The 24594-nt window shown below is 31.1% G+C and overlaps 1 protein-coding gene across 4 annotated transcripts in view; it reads right to left on the bottom strand.

Moving 5' to 3' along the window:
- Positions 1-18243: 18243 nt before the first annotated feature.
- Positions 18244-24594, bottom strand: part of LOC132734467 (uncharacterized) — a 28885-nt gene continuing 22534 nt past the window's right edge. For 3 of the 4 annotated variants that reach the window (XM_060721209.1, XM_060721208.1, XM_060721211.1), the window contains 6 exons: positions 23788-23852; positions 23469-23496; positions 22126-22987; positions 21703-21736; positions 21390-21445; positions 18244-21050 (listed from right to left, as the gene is read on the bottom strand). In XM_060721209.1, the coding sequence (XP_060577192.1) occupies positions 22921-22987; positions 23469-23496; positions 23788-23852 (160 nt within the window). In that variant the 3' untranslated portion in view covers positions 18244-21050; positions 21390-21445; positions 21703-21736; positions 22126-22920. Of the gene's footprint in view, positions 21051-21389; positions 21446-21702; positions 21737-22125; positions 22988-23468; positions 23497-23787; positions 23853-24594 lie in introns of those variants that run through there. The other variant, XM_060721210.1, reaches the window with a different exon arrangement.

Here is a 24594-nt window from a genome sequence, read left to right as displayed (position 1 = left end):
TTTTATTTGTAATGCTATTCCAATTTGTCATATAGGCTATGACTCATCAAACAATTTGCATAAAATTCACCAGTATTCTATCTATGTTTGACGTTCCTTTATATTATGCTGTTTATTCACATATAAGATTAGCCATTGATGATCCCGTTAACATTTTCGAGAGTTAAAAAGAAAAACCTTTCCAATATTTCTATCTGCAAATTATATTTACGTATTTCACCAACGGAAAATACCCTGAACATAGTGAACAAAAAACAAAACAACAACAAAAAAATCCAAAAGAACTAAATGTTCAATTTAAATGACAGCATTTTCTCAAATTAACTATCATTATTCGCTGTTATTCGGTGTTTTTAATCCTTCAGAAGCAAGTTGACATTGTCCTTATACATACCGATTCAAGGCAAACTTTAATCAAATTGGTGTGGTTTGATACTTCTTTTATATTATATAATTTATAAACTAATTTTATATATTGGTTTTGTGATATGATATAATACATACAGTACAATATGTTATTCTTTTAAAATTTTCTTTACCGTTACCACTTGACCATACAGCGATAAGTTTCTTACTCTATAGATTCACTCATCTCCGATGCTGTTTAATTTACAAATGAATCAAATAAATTTCATGTTCTATTTCATTGGCACTTGGATAAAAATAAAATATAGTTTTATTCGCAGCTTTGAAATTATTATTTTTTTTTAATTCTAAGTATGATGTAGCTCGACATTATTACAGAAATGATGAACCATATTGGTTGATTGATTATACCAATGTTGAAAATAGTTCAGTTTATATACTTTAAAAATTGGCCTTTCCTCTCACAAAAATTTGAGATTAAACTAAAAGTAAAAATACATTTCTATCATTATCTGATTTTTCATAAGATTTGGAAATTAAAACACAATTTCAAATCAACAAACAAATATTTATATTTGTTTTGGTTTGGAAAATTATTAACGATTTTAACAGCTCCCGTTTCTCAAGTTCAATCGTGATGTGCTGGAAATGTCTACACTTACAGAATAATAAGGGGTCAAACAGATCTACAGACAAATCATAAATGTTCAATTAACCAAAATAAGCTTATTCTGAATGTATACCTAGAAATTGTGTATTTTATTATTTCAACATTTACTGAAGTAGCTGGATGGTAAACAAAAAAGAAAATTAAACATTACCTTCAAGTAAATTTGTCACACCAAACAAAATAAAATATATCAACTTCATTCCGTGTCCGAATTTATGATTGAAAAAGTATATTTACTGCAAAACGTGCATTGCCAACTTGTATTTTGAAAAAAAAAACAAGACAAAACAAAAACATGTACGATTTAAAAAGCTAATTGCGTTGTATATCTTAATATAAAATGCAGTTCTTCCGGGTTTAAATCACTCCTAATACAGAGGAGATATTCATGTTAAACGTCAAACTTTAATAATGATGATAATAATATGAAACGATACGCCGAAGTCGCAATCTTTAATCGACTTGACTATGTCTGTTCACGTGTGAACACTTTAACTTTGAAAAACGCAAACTTTTTTACGATCGTTCTGATAGTTAAAGTAGTATCACTAGCAGATTTGCAAATTTTGTCGTTTTTTGATAACCATATTTCTTGAACCAGTGTCAAGGGTAGGAAAGTAACAACATCGGGATAAAGAATGGGGTAATTTAATTGAAAACAGCATGCTGAAAGAGTGATAAATATTTTGAAAACTTCATGCAATATATGGTAATAAATCTTGAAAACAAGAGCAAAACATTACAATCAACGTATTTTTTATATAGAATTATAATTCAAACGTGAAGAATGTTCATGTATATATATTTCCTATCATCCATTTATTAGATGCTTTAGACGACAACGTGTTTTACACGTATAAACCGATCTTTCTATTCAATTGAAAATTTTTAAACACTTCTGGGTAAGATTTAAAATACATGAATACACAATAGATAAAAGAATATCCATTAGAAAATGACTAAACCCATCTATTTATAACATATGCCTACATGCATATTGTAAATGATCTTTAAAAACATGAATTAAATGTAAAATCAAACGACACTAAAAAGCTTTAAATAACATGATTTTATAACCACTGAGACCCTTTCAAAATTCAATTTCGTTTAGTTCCGTCCATTGTTTTCTGTTTTAGGAAAAACAGCGTCTATTACTTGGGGACCATATGCCGCTTTTTATGGAATGGCACTACTGTGTCACATTGAAGGTTCCATGATAACCGCCGAATGAACACAACTGCGAATGTTTCTAAATTAAAAATTTTACCATTTCATATTTAAATGTTGCATTCTGCTTAAGCCGGTGCTAGGAGGCGTGGACGGTAGTTTGCACTTGACAGTACCATTCATCAACAGGCTCAATCAAACCGAGCCCTGCAACATGTTTAACTTTGCCAATTTGGGCTTTCTTTATGGATTCTTATTTACTCTTTTTTTATATTCATTTAAGACAAATTAGAAAAGAATCAGAAAAGAATCAAAATTTTCATACTTGGAAAAGGCAAACATGAAATTTATAATGTTTCCCTAATTGACTTAGAACTTGAGATATTCATCTAAAAAATAGCACTGAATTTGAGAAAATTGTGAAAAGGGTAGCAAAAGTGGTAATTGGTCTTATTTACAAAAAAAACTTAATCACTACTGTTGTACTAATTGCCAAATAAAGAGCCAGAAATGTCTCGGATATTTTACCCAATGAGTTATGTTTTTGAAACTGTAACGGGGCTCCACAAATATAAAGCTTTTGAACAAAAAGCATTTTGGAAGCTCAATCTGCCTTGAAAGATATTTATTAAAGATTTTTCATATAGTACATGGCACACATAAAGATTTGTGTGCTTGTAAACCCTATTCAGATTTATCTTTATAATAATTATATGTTCAATGTTTTAAAAATCTTTAACCATAAAAAATGCGCCAATTTGAAAACAAGATAGTTTGTAATGATCCTGCTATAGTCACCATTAACCCATTACACGTGGGAATTTGTGAGATAGAAGTATAAGCAAGTTTAAGTTTCAATATTATTTTCCAAGTCAATAAATATTTTTAATTTGATTTATGAAAATGTCAAACATGCCTCGTGCAATTACTTATGGTTATAAAAATTCTGTTATATTCTGATTCTAAGGCAAGTTCTAAAGTCCCCATACAAAATGACTAGGGCATGACTTAAACGTCGATATATCAAACTTTATTATATAGATATTCACTTTGTGACGATTCTTTTATTATAGTTAAATATCCATGTTGATACTTAGTCACACATTGATGATCTAATGTTTGGCATTATTTTGTGATCAAAGTACAAAGAAGTGTCTTTCCTGACTGTTTTACTTTCCATGGTAAGCATAAATTATAATCAATTTTATTGTATTTTCTTAAACCCTTTAGGCAAAACAAAAACAACGCCAAAGTTTTATGATTTGAAACAACAACAATATATATGTTTGATTACTTACATTATTTGATAGTGCGTGATTTTGCACTTTAATTTCTTACATTTATATAGCCAAGAATAGATTACATTATTCATAACTGATTTCATTGTTTAAAAAAACATAGATAGATTTATTTCGACAAAAGGTAAAAATGTTACATGATAAACAACACAATAATAAAATAATAATAAAGATTAAAACATATTATATTATTTAAATTATGACATGTTCCAAAAACCAAGGATGACACAAAAAAAGAAAGATCTTATATCCATAGTGGTCCTTGGCATGACAAAGAGCGGTATTTTATAAAAGAAAAAAATATCACTTAAGAAAAATTACATTAATAAAGTATATCAATTAAAATTATCACAATTTAAAATGTAATGTAATGTAGTTCATTTAAAAGTCAGTATCACATTAAGAAATAATCACGTGCATATTAAGAAAAGTTTACATTAAAAATATCACAATTGCGATTTATTATCACAGGGACAATGGTGTATTAAGAGTAACTAAAATATGATCATACAGTTATGAGTATGTAAGCAAGAAACATGCCATAGATTACACTATTCAAAAAAGTGAGAAAGTTTTTAAAGTCTTAATAAAAAAATTAAAACAAATTTCAAAAAGTGAAACAGTAAACCTGAGCCGAAAAAATAATTCAATAAAAAAATGAAAACATATAAAATTTTCTTACAAGAAATTTCAAGAAAAACACGTAAATGCTACTTACAAAGTGACTTTTGATGGCTACCTTAAAACGATTAAATTTGTTAATTTCAGTCACACAAGTTGGAAGACTGTTGCAGAGTTAAGCACCAATAAAACTAAAAGACTTTGATCCAGAACCTTTGACCTTAGGGAGACAATACCCTCCTTTTTTTCTCAGTCTGGTGCAATAAGAATGCATAGATTCATGAGAAACAAAACAATCACTTAAGTACTCTGGGGCCATTTCGTTTTTAACCTTAAAAATTTGACATAACATTATATGTTCAACTCTTTTACAAACTGGTAACCAATTAAGTGATTTAAAATGGGAAGGACCAAACTAAACTATGGAATCAGGGTTTAGAACAAATCTCATCATTTTATTTTATGATATCTGTATTTTTTTTAAATTTCAAGACCCGAGTTAAAGCATTATCCTAGACACACCAGGCATAGTGAAAGTGACACTGAATTAAATTTTTTTTCAAGCAGGTGTTCGGTATGCTGTGTATTACGGTAAAGGAACTTTAACCTGGCGTTAGTACGGAGCCCCTAAGGTGACATTCTCGACACTTTTCCCCCGGCATTTAATTCGTTTTTACGAAATATTAATTCGTAATTACGAAATATCAATTCGTTTTTACGAAATATTAATTCGTTTTTACGAAATATTATTTCGTAATTACGAAATATTAATTCGTAAAAACGAAATGTTATTTCGTAATTACGAAATATCAATTCGTTTTTACGAAATATTAATTCGTATTTACGAAATATTAATTCGTTTTTACGAAATGTTATTTCGTAATTACGAAATATTATTTCGTTATTACGAAATATTAATTCGTAAAAACGAAATGTTATTTCGTAATTACGAAATATTAATTCCTTTTTACGAAATCTTATTTAAGGTCATTTTGACCTAGATAAAGAACCTATTAATCTCACAAATGGGTCATTTACATGCCTTAATCAACTTTGCGATTATAAGCCGAATGGTTTTCAAGTTATTATATTTAAGTGATCAGGGTTTTTGAGTGAGAAGTAATTCTCTGTCCAAAATGGTCTTTTTTCCCCATTGTCAAATACATGTTCCTATCAGCAATGTTTTAATGTTTGAAGCAATCTTTTACGACATGTATCTTTAAAGCAGAAACATGCTATATTATTCCGATCTTTTATCATATACATTAGTAAAACTAATGGGACGAGGGGAGGGGGGGGGGTCCAGACTTTCACTAATCTAATCAATCTAAAATGAATATTTCCTCACAATTTATTATTAGAAATGTTCGTGTTTGGATTTGAAGCACAGGACCCCCATTTTAACTAAATTTTCCTAGCGCGTGTACTATCACGGCTGTGGCTCAACGCTAACATGCGATTATTTTAATTTATGAACAATAGTGTAAAGTTAAAAAACTTGGGAAGAACAAAAATCACTATTTATATTGCATGTACATGCCTTATATAAAGTCAGGAACTTAGTTTTGAGGCCTTATTAATAACTATTACCAAAACTCTTTGAAACGCTTAAAAAAATTTAATTCGTTTTTACGAAATATTATTTCGTATTTACGAATAATTATTTCGTAATTACGAAATAACATTTCGTTTTTACGAATTAATATTTCGTAATTACGAAATAATATTTCGTAATTACGAAATAATATTTCGTAAAAACGAATTAATATTTCGTAATTACGAATTAATATTTCGTAATTACGAAATAATATTTCGTAATTACGAAATAATATTTCGTAATTACGAATTAATATTTCGTAATAACGAAATAATATTTCGTAAATACGAAATAATATTTCGTAAAAACGAATTCATATTTCGTAATTACGAAATAATATTTCGTAATTACGAATAAATATTTCGTAAAAACGAATTAATATTTCGTAAAAACGAATTAATATTTCGTATTTACGAATTAATATTTCGTAAAAACGAATTATTATTTCGTAATTACGAATTATTATTTCGTAAAAACGAATTAAATTCCGGGGAAAAAAGTGTGGAAAATGTCACCTTAGGGGCTCCGTACGTTAGCCTTCTAGACCCAAATAAGAAGGACTATATAGAAGGCTAGTTAATGGCTTTAAGTGAACTGTTTGCTTAAAACTTATTTATAATTTTTTTTGTTTCAGGTAATGTTAGTAAATTTGATGTATTTAAAATAATTTTGAAAATATGAAGATTAAAATAACCATTATTTTTACGGCATATATCTTTTTTCTTGACGCGAAATATTAATATGTCACATTTATATTTTCATGTTGTCATGAGAAAGTGGCATTATTTCAAAAACAAAAAAAGAATGTTGACCTTAAACAAGAAGCTATACACAATGGATTAGCAAATATTGTAAAGCGTGTCTATCACAGGTAACTATCATTGAACAGTATTTAGATAAAACATATATCCTTAGATAAATTACATTTTTCTTGTTAAAGTGTTCTAATCATCCATTAAGAAATAGCATTACTGAGTGTACTAAAGGTGCTGATTTTGATACAGAATAATTACAAAATAGCATCTGCAACTCTTTTAATGTACATAGAAGACATTTAAGAGCTATTCCATTGTACAAATAACGGTGATTTCACAATAAAACAGTGGGAAACGTCAAATGTGATTTTCAACCGCGCCATGTAAGATCGTTGTTATATGATACCGTTCAACCGCTTCCTATTCTTTCCCCTAAGCCTGCTTCAGCAGAATTTAACATTCTTATGAGAATTTGCAACAATAGTGTTACATCTGAGGGTTCATGCTTCTATGTAATACCGTTATTATTCCATTTCTACGACATCATTTGCGTTATTTTCGATCTATTTTTTGTACACATAAAACGTCCAAATAGTATTACCAGTAGTAAGTATTCATTGTGCTTTTTCATTAAGCAACACTGATTACAACTATCAACGCGTAGAATGGATGTATTTCGCTAATTTCATGTCTGTAGACAATATTTAACTTTCATCTTAGTATTGTTTGCGCATGCGTTTATTTTACCTCGGTTTAATAGTCGGATTTGTATTATTATGCGGATTGTGTTACCGGCTCTTTTACACTGCGCATGTATACATGCAGCTCTGTTCCGGCTCCCTAAAATGTATTGTACATGTTTATCGGCCCATCTCCGGCTCCTTTACATGTACTGCTCATGGGCAAAGGTTCGGACAAAGTGTCTGCTCATGCGCACTAACGGTTCGGGCGCCAAAAATATGGCAAAATAGATCAACATGGAAAGGCGGCATTCAATGAACGCAACCCCCACACGACCCAGCAACAAGGACAGTACTGGGAAGTCGTCTTTTAGAATGTCCTTCTTTTCAAAGCACTTTCTTCTTTGTTTTTTTAGAAAATTATCTTAAATTATTAAAATTCTAAATTTGAGGTAAAGTTAAACAATTTATATCTCATTTAAATAGTTGAGACCTTTACGTAAATGTATATGTCCAGCTTTTTAGAACATTTATTCCAAAATATTAAACTTTTATCAATCATAGGACTTTGTTTCTATTTCGAGGCCTGACAGTCCGTGTTGTAGTCAATCTTAAAAGATATTGATACATTGTTGCATCTTTAATTTCTTAATCTATTTATTATCCAAATAAATTATGTTAACTGTTTATCGATAGTGTAATCATTTGTAGCCGATGACATTTTGTTTGTCACCTCGATTCATCAACGATAGTATGAATTTCATCTGTCAACAATCATCACTAAAGATCATAGAACAACACAGAGAACAACATAAAATATCAGCCTAAGCTCGAATACTACCGCTACCATATCTACAACTTTAGAGAGATTTACCCCGCCCACTTTGATAGGTCGTCGAGTCACGGCCGACGCGGGAACAACCAATATTCAGTCAACTATAATGAAAACGTTACACTTAACATCAACATCTCCAACACTTAACATCAACATCTCCACCTGACATTGTAAACCAAGGGAGACTACTCGTACTACGACCGTTGTATTTAATTGGCACAGTTACTTTTACTTGAGTGTTTTTGGTTGACTGGTGAAACCAGAAAACGCCAATAAATCAGTTATTGACAGAATAACTTTTAAATTTACATTATTGATTGAAAAATATAGACCTATTGTGCAAAATTCATCACAACATAGAGAGTTGTCATATATTCATCATTTCAATTTGATGGAGACCAGATATTGATTATGAAATTTTAGATAGATCTTATTGATTTTTTTGTTTGGTACAGTTAAACCAAGAACACACCAAAACAGAGTGAAACCTTTTGCAGATGACCTGAATACAGTACACTCAGAGAGATTCCACATATTTTATGGTTATATAAATAAAGATTTATATTTCTTTTGGATCAGCAGATACAGTAAGACCAAACGCATAGACCATACTTAAATAAAGTGCAACCTCAACAATAGATACCTTGTAGATTTTTAATATTTTGAGTATTTTCTTATTTCTTATTTGTCCTGAGCTTTGACAACTACTACAGATAACAAAATGAGTGAAGATCAATCTCCCACTACAATATTTAACTTAGCTACAGGTGAACCTTTCCAATATGACCATGTGCAATCCCAATCAACCCTCGTTAGAAAATTTAAACGCTTCTCAACTCTAGGGAAGGATATAGTTTTATTGACGAAATGTTTGCCACTCCATGTGGAGAAGTTACAATAAGACTGCAAAGACAACAGACTAACCCTGATATAAGAATCTATGTAGAACCGCCTTTATCTATGGCGGTATCAGTCCCTTGTAACATTAAGGAAAATGACAAACGTGTACGTGATAGGTACAGATGTTATGGGGATGAAGAAATTATTAGGTGCAGGGTTGAGGATGCGTTAGAGGACCCTGTTTTAGTAGAAAACCTGGGCAAGGTAATGATAAAAAGCCCAGATTGCAACAAATTCCTACCCACTAAATCATCTGGCCCTTGAAATGTCCCGACCACATTTTTGTTACAATCAAGCAAGTCTTGAAAGTCAGGGATGGTCGCATGAGTTTTACACACGTCCTGACTGGCAGGTTTTTGCGAACCAGATATAGGTGAAAATGACACCTAGGGTACGGCAGCACAGACAACACAAGCACAGACCATGGGGATAAAGGACAAGATTATATTACTGGTATTTAGATAGCCAAGAATGGATTACATTTTTCCATAACTGGTTTCATGGTTTACAAAGACCCGAATAAAAAAGGACTATAATTTATAGTTAATGATAATTAGTGATTGATTTGCTTCAAACGTATTCAGATTAGACTAAGATTTTAAGGTAATTTCATGTTATGTCACGTGTACATTTTTATGTAGTCAAGAGAAAGTGGCATATCACAGGCTACTTTCACCGAACAGCATTTAGAGTAGTTTAATTTTAACATATTTTCTTTCAAACATGGTACACATTTAACATACAATAATAAATAACAAAATATGTACAATGCTGAAAAAAGGATCAAATCTGAAAATAAATGTGCCTTTTCGTAACATAGGATTTATAACTTTTAAATGAGTCGATAAGATGTATATAAAATAGACAATATATCCTATGATACACTACAATGCTCATGTTAGAGTTCCAATCATCCATTGAGCAAGTGTAATACTGAGTGTACTGAAGGTACCAGAATGTTAGCGCTGATTTAAGTACAGAATGATCATGATATAACATCTCTGTTTGAATGTACATAAAGACATTTAACAATCATGTCGTTGTACAAAATAATATTGATGTTACAATAAAACATGAAACCGTTTCTTACCTTTCTCCAGAAGCCTGCTTAAGCAGAATTCAACATTTGTTGGAGATATTATTATAATATTTACAAGTTATTAAACATTCTCATACAAATTCATATAATAGTATTCACGGAAAGTCCAATACGATGCGATATTTTAGCGATTCCAAAGAATAAAAACTACTGTTCTTTTCTCGTTGCATTTAAATTTGGTGTCATACCAATATATCTTTTAAATACCTGCCATAGTAGAAAAACTTATTGCTCTATATAATGTTATACTAACGCCGTTTAATGCAGCACGCCTCCAGATTCAAGCTAATTTTCATGAACATTTTAAAAATGTGTTTAAAAGTCTTATTTAGTAAAATAACCAAAAGGAAGCAATTTACACAGTATCAATGGCACTTACAACCCACGTAAATTACTACAAATGGGACAAAATATGCAAACTAGCCCCTACTGAGTTAGTAACGCAGTAGAAATATAGTTATAAATACAAAAAAATCAGTCATTAATTGCACATAACATTTAAATTATTACTTGAATCTTGAATAACTTTACTTTTCCTAGAATCTTAGTACATTTTTCTCAAGTTTAATGTTATTGAAATATTATCGCTCATCTGGAGGCATGCAACTTTAAACAGAAGTCAATAATTATTATTAGCTTTATTTCCTCCATAGCTAAAGAGCATTAACATAATATTAAACATAAATATGCATTTTAAGTTCATGGTACAAAGAGTCATCTATGCGATATACAAGTACAAAATGTTAAAACAAATAAGACCTACATTTATAATAAAAATTACAAAGAAAACTCATATTCATAATATGTACAACACTTCAAACATTTATTCACAACAAAAGAAAACGATACTATAGCAAATATTCTTAGGTATCTGGTTCATTTCTGTTCTTTGACCAAAAAAAGGTTTTAAAGGTACCAGGGCTTGTTTACCTTCTATAATGGGGGCCTATAAAAGGCCCCTTCACAATCCAAAATTTCTCTAATTTTTACAAAACAGAGGGAAAAAATTCACAATTCCTTGCAGATTTCGCAAATTATCATACTTTGATTTTAGATACTAGATTGTTTTTGTTTTACTTTATAAATCCAATAGGATATGGATAAATGTGTAGAAACTCAGTTTTGACCAGATTTGAATCAGTGAGTTAAAATATTTAAAGCATTCTTCCCTTTAATTTGTTCAAAAATTACTTTTTCACAATTTCCCTGTTTACCGTGCTATTTTTTTCACAAAATGACCAGGCCCAGGCCCGTTCACAACTTTGGTAAGAAAAGCCCTGGGTACATATTAAAATGAATAAATATCACGTTTACAGTAAACTTAAGATACTTATCAGATACATTTACGAATCTACATACAAATTGCCTCTTAAGGTCGATGTTTTGGTTGTATTTAATATTTATAATCAAACCTCTATGCAATGAAGTGTTCGGTAAAATTAACCAGAAAATACTTTAAGCATTACTATTTTCCAGTACTAAAATACAAATCTCTAAAGCACCAATACTTCTCTCATGTCTAATAACAGAAAAACTTTTTTTATTAAGGTGTGTTGACATGTTTAAGCAATCTTTCGAGATATGACAATAAAAGTCAAAGTACCCACAATTTGTTTCATTTTGTGGTTATAGTGTAGTTTATATCTAGGTCAGAGCTGATAAACGTTCTATCATATATTATTCAAGTTGACATTGTACTCGCTGAGTATAATATTTTCTGCAGAAGAAGAAATCTTTAAAGTCACGATACAAAGCTGTTTAAATGTACGTATAAACATATTTGCAAAAATTATAACATTAATTGTATAGTTATAACAGTGTATTTACATAAAATGAATTATTTACAGCAAGCTGACAAATGATAACGTAAAATGTTTGTAGTAAATATACATTATGTAGTTTGAATGCCAAGAATGCCAAAATTCTCATGAAGAGAAGGAGTGATAACAACAGAGCATTATATTGTCATTTCTTCAGAAATTACTCTTAATATTCTGTTTTATCATCAAGAAACATTTTTTCTTAAATAAACAACACGAAAAACTAAACAAAAAACAACAACAACAAAACAAAAACATCCAACTACAAACCTTACTGGCTAGTCATAATGTTTGAAATATGTATAAAAATGTTACCCTACCAAACCTGTTTTAAATACTTGTGTGACTATTATCTGCTTAGTGTGCTTAGATAATCTAGTAATGTTTTTCAAGTTTGCCAAATGTTTCTTAAACGTATATTGTTTTACATTGTGGGATACGGTCTAGGTACTTTGAAATGTTTTAAAATCAATTTTAGTCAATTTTGCCAATATAAATAAATTAATTTTAGTCAAATTTGGCCAATATAATTAAAATAAGACACTTGGTCTTTCTAAAAAGAGATATGATATAACATATTATTTAAAGAAAAAAAAAGACTATTTTAAATATCCTTCAAAGTGGGGGAAAAATAAATATAGGCAAATTGATAAAATGCCCTTTTTGAATAACTGAACAGGTAGAGGACTTCGCCAATCATTATTAAGTATGAATATCAAGGTTCTTTATTTTTTGAGAAATGCCAAATAAAAGGTTTTCTGCATGTTCGCATGTATAATTGAGTCTGGTATGAAATGACATTGAATTGTAAGTATGTCTGCATTTGGTTTAAACTTTTGTCTGAAAATGTCAACGCGCAACTTATTTTTGTCACTTTATTTTCTTTCCTGTATAAAATGAAAACAAACTGTTCTAGAATTTTGAAATCTTCTTCTTGAATATCAACACCCTCGCACATTCTCTTGAAAACTTGGCATTGGTATACATTCAGGATATTTAAAAAATGTTTACGGCTACATTTTTTCTCTCCTCATAAAAAAGGGTTCGAGGTATCACATCCGGTGAAACTATGTAGCCCAATCAATGCTTTGCAAAGATCGTCTCCTAGTCTATCAATGATTTCATTTACTTTTAAAAGTCTCCTATAATTAGCCACACCAGTGTCAAATAGTATTTATCTGTTGATAGACTGTGCTTACATTAGAGGTAATACCATAACATTACTATCAGGAGATTGTACAATGTATGCTTTGTCATCATTTTCAGCCGCATGTTGTATATGTAGCATAATTCTGGTATCGGCTTCCTCCTGAGACGTATGTAGACCTGTAATCGGTATTCCTTCTACTTTTCCATCTTTACTTTGGGGGCATACACATGTCTCTTTACAAGAACAAGATTCTCCTTCTGTCCAATTTCCCTGCATATTTATCTTTAGACAATTCCTCTAATATCAATCTTATCAATTGTTTCTTATTTTTATTATTATTACAAGTCTTTCCAGTCTTGCAGAACTTTGGTTTTGTTGCCTTTCATCAGGTATGTATCACTCATTTCTCTTCGTGACATTTCTGCAAATTTGATAAATTCTGCTTTGTACATATCTGTCACAAAGTCTGCACACTCGCATTTTGATAATCTCAAAATCTTTTTCAGCGCGTCTTAAAGGATTGAAAAGAGACAAGAAAGTTCTTGAAGATATATGCATGTATATTATGTTTTTGTTACATGACCTCTGTTCATTGTATAATCGCCTTCGAGATCATACATTAGTTTTGTCTCGTCAGTCTTTGTTGGTAAGCCATCCACTGTAGCTAGAGACCAAGGGATTGGTCCAAGCGGGTACGTTAGTGTCAAGTCTCAAGGATAATGTCATTTTCTTCTTATAATATGATAAGCTGACCGAAGACATTGCCAGCGGCCTTAACTTCGGCAAGGTTGTTCTGAGTTTATGTCACTTTCTTAAATTTCTTTGTATCGGCAAAGGTTTTTTAAGTTATGCTTCTTCAGTGGAGCATAAAAACTAACGGTTTTATCAACCAGACGTTCTTGGGCGAGCTTTTTGTGTGCTTCAAATCCATTTCGGTAGGCATCAAACAGACTCTTTTCGATCTCCTCTGGTGCAGAAACCCCTGAACTTAAATAGAACAACACATCCCTATAATCTGTTGGAAATGGATTCATAAAGTTGAATATAGATTTTTTGAGTTTCGTGACATTATTTTTCAAATGCAGCTATATATGTGCTGGTTGTGTATCAATGTGTGTAGGAGAATCCGCCGATGATATGCCAGCCAGGCCGAATATAGCTGGCTCTCGAGGGTCGTGTTTGACTCCATCTGTAGTAGGCAGCACAGTTTCTGCTGAATCATATTATGCCTCTACGAAACTTTGCATGTATTTTTATTATTTACACAATAGTTATATTAATAGCATTACTGGAGCCAGGCACATTGGATCTGCTTTCACTGAATCCGTTATTCTTAAGAAGCCTTCTTGATCCTGGGTGTGTTGAATCAATTTATCAACATAAGAACATATACAGATAGATATTTTACATAGTTTTGATGATCATATGCAAAGAATAATTGAAGTATATTTTATAATGTTGATATGTATAGGTCAAGATCATTTTCCTTCATGGCTCTCATAAAACGAAGAACCAGCCAAATCTTTACAATAAATACATTCAAAACTGTGCCGTCTTATCTATGTATCTATGTGATATTGATGCCTCTTGTAAAATTCAATGACAGAATCATTTGCTAACACATTTTCAAGGTGTTCACGTCTTTGATTCTCAGCTAGCACATTTAACACTTGGTTGATATCTTCCAATGCGCTAGGATTGTGGATTTGGATAACTGCTGCTACAAACTCTCCAAAAAGCAGTCTTCTTTCGAGAGTTTCAGCTGTTTACACATTAACACATTCACTCAACTCTATCAGGAAAGGTATGAACCTAGCAAACGATGTATGATAGTATCACTGTACTTAGTCGGATTTTCCATACTATAGAATATGCCTTTTAGCAGCAGCCAAATCAAAGGTATTGTTGGTTAACAGGTCTTGAAACACTTGAAATTTCTAGGATTTTCTGAACAGTGGCTTTTTTTTATACTTTGGGCATAAACAGGAGGCATGCACTCTTCTGTAGAGGATGTTTGATCTTGCAACTCAGGGGTTAGAGAGATCCAGCCAGCCCAACTTGGAACAATCTGTTTGTCATGTTCTAGCAGTCGCCGACACATGAACCAGAGAAAGTCAGATGAAACAGCAAAACCCGAAACATTTCCTATGTCGAAACTTATAAGTATTGATAAACGGATCTTATTTCCCAGTTTTTAAGTATTCAGCAATTCTTCAGGATTGTTTAAATTTTTCCCCAAAAAAATTTTTTTTTTTTTATCAAATTCTTTGCAAAAAAATTGGGAAAGGGGGGTTTTTTAAGGGGGAAAAACAAAATTTTTCCAGGGGGGCAAGAGTAAAATTGTTACATATCTCCAATCCAAAAAATTTAGAGATGAGTGAAATGTACAAAAAATGTCTTATGCTGTCATATTGCCGTGTTTTCATTTTTTAAAAACGATTTTATCAACAAAATCACTCTAACACAATTGATTTTAAAGGAAAAGCATACTTATTATGTTGTCTGCCTTTTTCTAATGGCGCAATACGGGAAGTAACTTTATAATGTTTTTTAAAGGGGAGTAACAATGATAATGAAATGTAATACATTAATTTCAATTATTTTTTCTAATAATAATGAAAAACTACCAACTTAAGGCTTAAGTCATTTTAAATAAAATAAGGGTAAGAACAGTTTCCTTTGGTGGAACTCAACGAGCAGCCTTTCTGTCAAATAGACATTGTGGTACTTGTAAGCTATACTATTCAATATAGATATATGGATATAAAGAAGCAGGAACGGAACGGAGAAGTCAACTACCAACTTTTTAAAATTGTTTCTCATATAAGTGAGAGTATATTAGTTTCTAGAGAGACAAAAAGTCAGTATTCGCATGAAATTCAATTAAAAATATCTTATCGAACTCTTAAGGCAACTCAGACTTTAAAGCGACCCCAGACAATTATGGTTCATATCTCTATAAAATTGAAATAATATTCAAGAGTTGACTTTTTAGAATTCTACCTAGCATAGAGTTAGTTTCAGTAAGCATATCTTATATAATTAATGATTACATCAAACTATTTATAAATGGGTATAAACACATTGAATATTGTTGTGAAGTGTTTATCTTTATAATAATTTGCGGCCATTTTAAAATGGCGGACACCATTAATTATGTTATTTTTTATGTTAAAACTTAAAACTTTTTGTATAAATCATAAAACATATATTTACAACTCTAAACAATATTTAGATAAAAAAACTTACGCCGTCATAGAGAAGATACCTGAAGAAATCTTATAAAACTTATATAGAAAAAATATTATTCAAGGGCAGATAATCAACTTGTTCTATTGGATTCATGGTAAACTTTTCAGGTAAACAACAAGTGCCAATCGATAGCATATACCCTAAGCTTCAATACTATATAGGTGTACAAAATACACAGGGGGCGGGGTTAGGGTGGGTATGCTAGCCTTGCGTCTACAATTTTTGACTGTGAAATGCCAATAAAAGCTTAATAGAAGCAAATATATAACCGGAAGACAATTTTGATTATCTTATATGAATGACAACTCATTTAATACGCTGTGTTCACATTTATTTATAAAATTTTAAAATATAAAAAGGAATAGTAATACATATCATATGACTAAAGTTAACGATCTAATCGCTAAATATATTAATGTTGCATTAGAAAATTTTGAAAGCTGTATAGCTGTTTTCTGTCTCAAATAACAAGGTACATGATTTTATAGATACCATATGATAACGTCTTTAAAATATTTGTGGAAATATAATTATAGCAATATTGTCAAAATTGACAAAACTGGGAAGTAATGACTTAATGATTAAATCATAATTTAAAATGGCTTGCATAAGTATTTGTTGTCATGTGACTCAAAGATTTGTTACTATGATCGGAGCTACGACACATGCTTAAATGACTAATGTTAAAATCAGCGAACCAACGTTGCTCAGACTGTTTCTCCACACTAAAGTTCAAATTCCTGCCGTCAATGTCCTACACCGATACGTACGTCGATATTTATACAATAAAAAGAAATGAACCAATGTACTTAGAGAGATCAGTTGTTACCATCCAGAATAACCACTATACACAAGTTATCCTCCCTGGTTATATGAAACAGTCGTTTCAATTAGTTTGGTGGGATATTTTAAGGAGAACGATTACATTGTTTGAAAGAAATATTCAACAAAGTGCCAAACAGTTTAAAAAAAACATGGCTCAATGTGACTTTAACACAATATTTATATATAAGGCACAAAAACAACAAAGTATATTTCTGTTAGACACTAAAATGTGCTATGTATTTTAGACCTTTCAGGCAGTAGACTAGAAATGTTGCACAATTCAGATTTAATGAATTTGTATAACCTATATAAACTAATATCGTTTTCTGTATATTAAAGGTTACAGCCAGCAGAGGAAATGTCGTTTCCACGTTATTTACCTGAGATATTGCATTTCAATGCTTGTTTCTAACCTGTTAAATATTTCAAACAGATCGTGAAAAATACTTATATTGTAATTAACTTGAAAAAAAAACGTACTAAGTTTTTTTCACGGATTTATTCTGATAGAATGTTGAGACATTGACAATATAATATTGCCTGTAATGTTAGGTTGAACATTTAAATGGGGTTTATTATATAAGTACTTTTATAAAGTAATGTAAACACTATTCTGTATCATGAAATGCATGTTTTAAAACCGAGAAGAAAATGATTAAATCTATTTATATCAGGCTCAACTTAATGAATCTTTAATGGTCGATGATGTTGTCCACGTTGAAAGTCACATGGAGATTGGCAGTTTAATTTTCAATTTCTTACTTAAACACATGCATCACAAACTGTTCATGTCTTCTACTGTATGATGTGTACTTTAATCAATCTAGTATATGTATTTAATTTAAGATAATTTGAACAAACAATATCTCTTCTATGCCGTTCTCTATTTTACTCGCTCAGAAGTTAACTACTAGTAACAAAGGAGCCACCTTGAACCATAATGATATAAATATATACTTATATAGTTGTACTTGTAAAACCTGTCAAACAACTATGAAGCAACATTTCGTAGCTTGTTTGTTTACTGTATGAATAATTTTATTTCGTAACATACTATTTTAACAGCTTATTAAGCAGCCAAACTTGCATATTACATTCATACGAATAAACAGTTATTTTATTGAAAAAATGATTTCTGTGATATTTTATTCCTTAGTCATTCACAATTAATTGGGACATCAAAAAAACAAAACAAACAATGACAAATGAGGGGATACTGAGAGCTTTATTAACTAAAACTATCTATAGCTCCAACTACGAAATGCGCAGCAGGTAAGATTACGTAATTTATGACATATTATAATGCGCAATCAGAAATATTAAGCTAACAATATTCAGTTGAAACAAAGCATGAATAAGTATGACAAATGATCATTAAGCAAGAAATGTTACATAACAGTTTTATAAGACAACAAAAAATGTGCAACATATAAAATTCATGTGACCCTCCGTCTATAATAATATACATGTTCATGTGAACATCAATACAGATTTAGTTATCGTCGTCTACTTCTGGTTAAAAAGCATGAAATAAAAAAAAATATTAAAGAAAAAAAGGGAGGGTAAGGGTGGTAAATTGCTGAGCATATTTATTATATGTATAGCGCTAGAAAGCAAGCTTAAAACTGACCAGCGATTCATGGTAACTCCCAGAATCCCATTGGGCACGTCACGTGGCATTAAACGGGGCACTGCAAAGGGGCGCTGCTGTTTGTAAAATCTAAATGAAATTAAAAAGATTTAATTCTATTTAATCAAAAAGCAATGACAAATAAGGGATACTGAGATCTTTATTAACTAAAACTATCTATAGCTATCAACTACGAAATGTGCAGCAGGTAAGATTACGTAATTTATGACAAATTATAATGTGCGATCAGAAATATTAAGCTAACAATATTCATTTGAAACAAAGCATGAATAAGTATGACAAATGATCATTAAGCAAGAAATGTTACATAAAAACAGTTTAATAAGACAACAAAAAATATGGAACATATAAAATTCACGTGACCCTCCGTTAATGATAATATACATGTACATGTGAACATCAATACAAATTTAATTATCGTCTAAAACATTAAAAGCAAAATCTCAAAAAGCGGTCCATATTACACAATTCCTGACAAAAAATGTAAGAGAAGACGGCAAAATAGTCGGAAGGAATTTATCCTAAAAAACAGGCACAGTCGATGCGGAGATGCTGGTCTTGCGAACTGAGGAGGATGACCCATATTTGAAGAATGGGGAGCCGCTAATATGCGACTGCTTAACCATCTATTGTCGACAGGGGAATGCAGCGCACCACTATTGAATATTATCTAGCGTACACAATCAAAGTCTACGAATTCGCCGAAATATACGAATGGAATAATGTGCTTAATTTTGACCACTCGTATAGAGAACTTCAGACAGAACATCAATTCCAATGGGGATCATTTTCACCCCACATATATTACAAATTCTCATCCCGAAGCGTGTCCGACAGAATATGACATCAGGTACAACTTCCAATCAGCCACGTGAAGATTGTCGTATTTTCAAAGCGGAGAGATCCTGCCCGTTTGGTACAAATTGTCGATATCGGCACACTTAATTACACAACAAACAGACAACTTCCTCATAAAATGTGCAACAGGCAACACCTCCATCTTCCTCTATGTGACATACAACTACGTCACTCAATTATGACCCATGGGAGCGCAACCTTCCAAATATATGTGAACGTGAATTTCTCTTAACAGGAATTAAATAGGGCTTTCATATAGTCGACCCAGAAGCTATTAAAAAACCCGTAAATATGGACAATTATAAATCTGCCACGTCGGGAATATGCGCGCGCGATCTGAATCTCAGATCAAAAATGAACTAGCTAATGGACATTATAAAATTGTGCATGAACAACCTTTCATTGTGTCTGCACTAGGAACTATTCCTAAAAAAGATTCAAACAAAGTTAGGTTGATCCACGATTGCAGCCGCCCAACGGGTTCATCTTTAAATTATTTTGCGTCTACTAATCACTTTTAAAATCAATCAATACAGGATGCCGTGGACTAAGTGATACCTAAGTGTTATTTTGCAAAAATAGATTTAGCGTCCGCGTTCAGATCAGTGAAAATTCATCCATCCAATTACAAAGCAACAGGACTAAAATGGCAATTTCAAGGAGACGACCACTACACTTATATGACAGATCAACACCTGCCCTTCGGTGTTTCTCGTAGCCTCTCAACACATTCATAGAACATGCCAGGAATAGTAGTCCCGACCAGACCAGAAGCCCCATTCAAATAAGAAAAATGCCTTTATGTATTGTACACATTCTGCAAATGGGAAGCAATGAAAGGGACAAAAAATGAAAATAACAGGTTTTGACCTTTTCTTGAGATATAACAAAATGTTTAACATTTCTCACAACCTGGACCTATATTTTTTCTTGACAAAATATGGAATTTAATGAACTAAACAAACGTCACTTCAGTGTATTATTCAAATACATAAATGAATATTCTGTTAGAAACTTGAATTCTTTCATTGTGATATAAAACTTATACTATCAAATTCCCGTAAATGTTCGTTTCATGTGCACAGGCTTTGCGATCATTTGATTGTTTCACTGCGCATCTTGGAGAGATCGGTGGTGTTCTTTTAACGTCGTTTACTGGTGGTGGTCCTTTTACGTCATTTTCTGGAGGTGGTATTTTTACGTCGATTTCTGGAGGTGGTAATTTTATGTCGTTTTCTGGAGATGGTATTTTTACGTCGTTTTCTGGAGGTGGTATTTTTACGTCATTTTCTAGATGTGGTATTTTTATGTCGTTTTCTGGAGGTGGTATTTTTACGTCGTTTTCTGGAGGTGGTATTTTTACGTCATTTTCTAGATGTGGTCTTTTTATGTCGTTTTCTGGATGTGGTATTTTAACTTCGTTTTCTGAAGGTGGTATTTTTACGTCAGTTTCTGGAGGTGGTCGTTTTATGTCGTTTTCTGGAGCTGGTCGTTTCAGGTTGTTTTCTGCATATGATAAAAAGATGTTCTTATAAAGGAGGCTTCTTAAAATGTAACTGATAATTATCTCAAACTCATGTTCATTGTTGTCGCGGACAAATACATGTTATAGTACTGAATACTGAAGCTTTTCATATGAAGACTTAAGTATACTTTCCAACTGTTTGACCAATTACGTCCTCATACAGAATGTAAAAAGTTTAAATTATTTTAACAAGATTATATTGACCTTTAAGATATCTTCCTTTAGGTTAAAGCTTCTATTGGATATTTCGCGTGTCTGTATCATAAGGAAAAAATATGAATCAAATTAGTGTGAGATATTACGAAGACTGAATTTCTTACGGGCAATGTCCTCATAAATATGACTTTCTCCTCGCTTTGGACTTTGATCTGTACTTCTGAAAAGTAAATCTCAGTTGACATACCAGTACACAACATGAGAATAATGCTGTACGATATATTTGAAGTTTAATTATGGGGCAAAGGGACTGTCTAATGTAATAATTAACATTTTTGTCACAAATGTTGTACTGCATTTTATCTGTAAAACGTTAAAGTGACATTATGTCTATCTAAGTGTATAAAGGTCAGTGAGCAGGTAGAAATAAAAATAATCTGAAAGAAATAGCCCCAAGTCCAAAATCAGAATAGTTACCTTTCAGTATTGTCGCTTTCTTCAGGCACTTGTGCTGAAATATCAATGTTAAAATCATATATCTAAAAATAAAGATGATAATGAAATAAAAAAAATGATGGTGAAATTACATTAATATTTTACATAAATGTATTATAACGTAAATGTATCACCGTTCCAAGATTGAATAATATTCATTTGAATACCTGAAATAACACTTGTATACATGGAAGTAGAAAATCAGGCTCGTTTCATTGAACGTTGCCTTTTCTTGTTGATCTTGTCTATCATATATTATTTGCCTTATTTATTTGTAATTATAGAATCAGAATTTATGATATAGCATGACCTTTGAAAATGATTTTTTTTGTACTGCATGTTATAGCTTATTATGACCTAAATATTATTACATGTAATGCTAAATATGTTATTTAAACAACTAACTAGCTATCTTATCATATGACTCTTCAGTACATATCTCTTTGACATTCAGATCTTGGTAACTTTCTCTACAAAAGAGGAGAATAAACATGTTTGACAATGAATGTGAATGGCTGATTAAATGATGTACCATTTAAAGTATAGGCTTACACTTATTAAACAGTAAAGATAGCTAGAGAAAATTTGGAAATAAATGTTTTGTATTTATATGTCTAAATGTATGACAATGAAGAAAACCAAGTTTCTTCACATTAACAAGAAAACACTGTACATACCAACACAAATGATATTATGGTATTTTATTCAATAAGACTTGGAGAAGGGTAAAACAATTTACAAATGTGCTGGTTTAGTGACTTTCGATGCTGAAAGGTAAAGTTCATTACATGCAGATGCAAGAATTATATGACTTACGTTATTCAATTTTATTTTTAACCGTTGTATTTTCCCTAGTACTTATGGTGTTAATGCAATTGTACATGGGTTATTGCAACCCAATTTTATTCCTTATACACATCCAGATAGCATCACATATCTGTACCCCGATATCATTTTATATCCAAATCCTAATATAATTTTAGCAATATGAATGTTATCAATTTCGACGCGGTTATAGGTTGTACAATACTGAAATATCCTCTTAAGTTCTTGTAAAATTCGTAGCAGTCTTAATTATATTTTGATTAAAATTGGACATTTAAAGTAGTCGTTAAGTTTCTGGACCTGTTTGTCTGTTTTTAGAGTAATTTGTTCTATGCAATAATGAATATTTATGTTAACGGAATCATATAAACTTATTCATTTCTTACGAGCAATGTCCTCATAAACATTATTTTCTGTTCGCTGTGGTTTTTGGTCTGTGTTACTGACAATATAAAATATCAACTGTAAGGGTAAATTCTTAGAAAACAAGTTGACATGATATAATGATGATTTTACAATTTCATTAAAACTACAATGTATTGCAATAATGAACGAATCTCCCCCAAAAAGACGTGTAATTCAATGCCCATGGTGTATATATTGTCCCTCATTTGCGGTGCTGTTTAATGCACTTTGTGCACTTAAGTAACTCTTAATAAATGATATCAATCTTTATTTGTGTATACGTCAAATACTACTGAAAACCATGTGACCTAATCTATTCATTACTATCTATTCACGTAAATTATTATTGCAATTGAATACTGTGGTTTTTGCAAAGAACGAATACTTCATTACGGCAATCACATAATGATATTACAAACAATAGATATTGATAGTTAGCATGTGCTTTTGGTGCCATGACCATGTCTTTTTAGAACAATTGGTAAAATATTATAATAGGTAACACTTAGAATGATTACCTTCTGGTTTTTCCTTCTTCTGGGTGCACTAAAATATCAATACAGCAAATACTATATTAGATTTATATCAAGATATATTAAAAGTAAAACATATGATGAAGATGTATACGTGAAATGTATGTTTATTTTTTTGTACATGTTGTACGTCATGTAGAATTTTCATTTACTATCGAAAAGTGTACATTAAAAGAAGATTATTTTTTAACATCATAAACATAGAAACAGCCGTTCGACTTATCAAAATATTAAATTCTGCCTAGCACGTAAAGTCCTTATTTCATTTACAAACAAAAGTGAAAACATTATTAAGATAACTTACTGGCTATATTATCATATGATTCTTCAGCACATACATCTTTGTGATCAAGGTTTTGATAATTCTCTCTACAATGCGGTAACAATTCAAATACATTAAAACAGTTACATGAACACGCAAACGGCCCCTTTCTAAATACACTTAAAGCCACAAACAGACAAATAGAAAAAGAATGACAATAAGTGATGCTAAATGAAAGTTACGGAATAGTTTTCCTTTACATTAAAATAGAAAACTACAATGTACGAGATTAGGTCAATATGAAATGTAATATGGTCAATAAATATAATTGAAGATAGAATATTTTACAATTTTCTATTTCAACCCTTCGAAATATTCTCCCTCTAATATATAAAGTTTCAAACATAAAAAAATCAAAATTTAAATGTTTCAACATAGTCCTTCTTTCGGTATATCTTTCAATACCTGAAACATGGCTGACACAAGTTTATGACTACTCTTATAGCGATGACATGCAAAATGTTTTATTTTCAGTCTATGAAAGATGAAAAAATCACAGGGTGTCAAGTCTGAAGTTAACGGTGGATGTTAATCGACAGTCACTCGTTTTTATCTCTTGAAAAAAATATTACAGGTCGTTTGTGAGCAGGAAAAACAAGAATTTGATACCAGTTAAAGAAAAAAACTATTATAGTGTCTAAACGACATCTCTATGAAACTTAAATGTGACAAACAACCTCTTGAAACAGAAATATCTATAAATTGACCCAGACATAAACATGTATATTATGAGTCTAACATCATTCAAAGGAATTATGAAATATCATTCAGTCGAGGAGTAAGATAAAA

The sequence above is a fragment of the Ruditapes philippinarum genome, unplaced genomic scaffold (assembly GCF_026571515.1).
Source record: "Ruditapes philippinarum isolate M1 unplaced genomic scaffold, ASM2657151v2 ctg1454_1_1_1_1, whole genome shotgun sequence".
In the NCBI taxonomy this organism is placed as follows: domain Eukaryota; kingdom Metazoa; phylum Mollusca; class Bivalvia; order Venerida; family Veneridae; genus Ruditapes; species Ruditapes philippinarum.
This window is presented reverse-complemented; position numbering and strand designations above follow the sequence as displayed.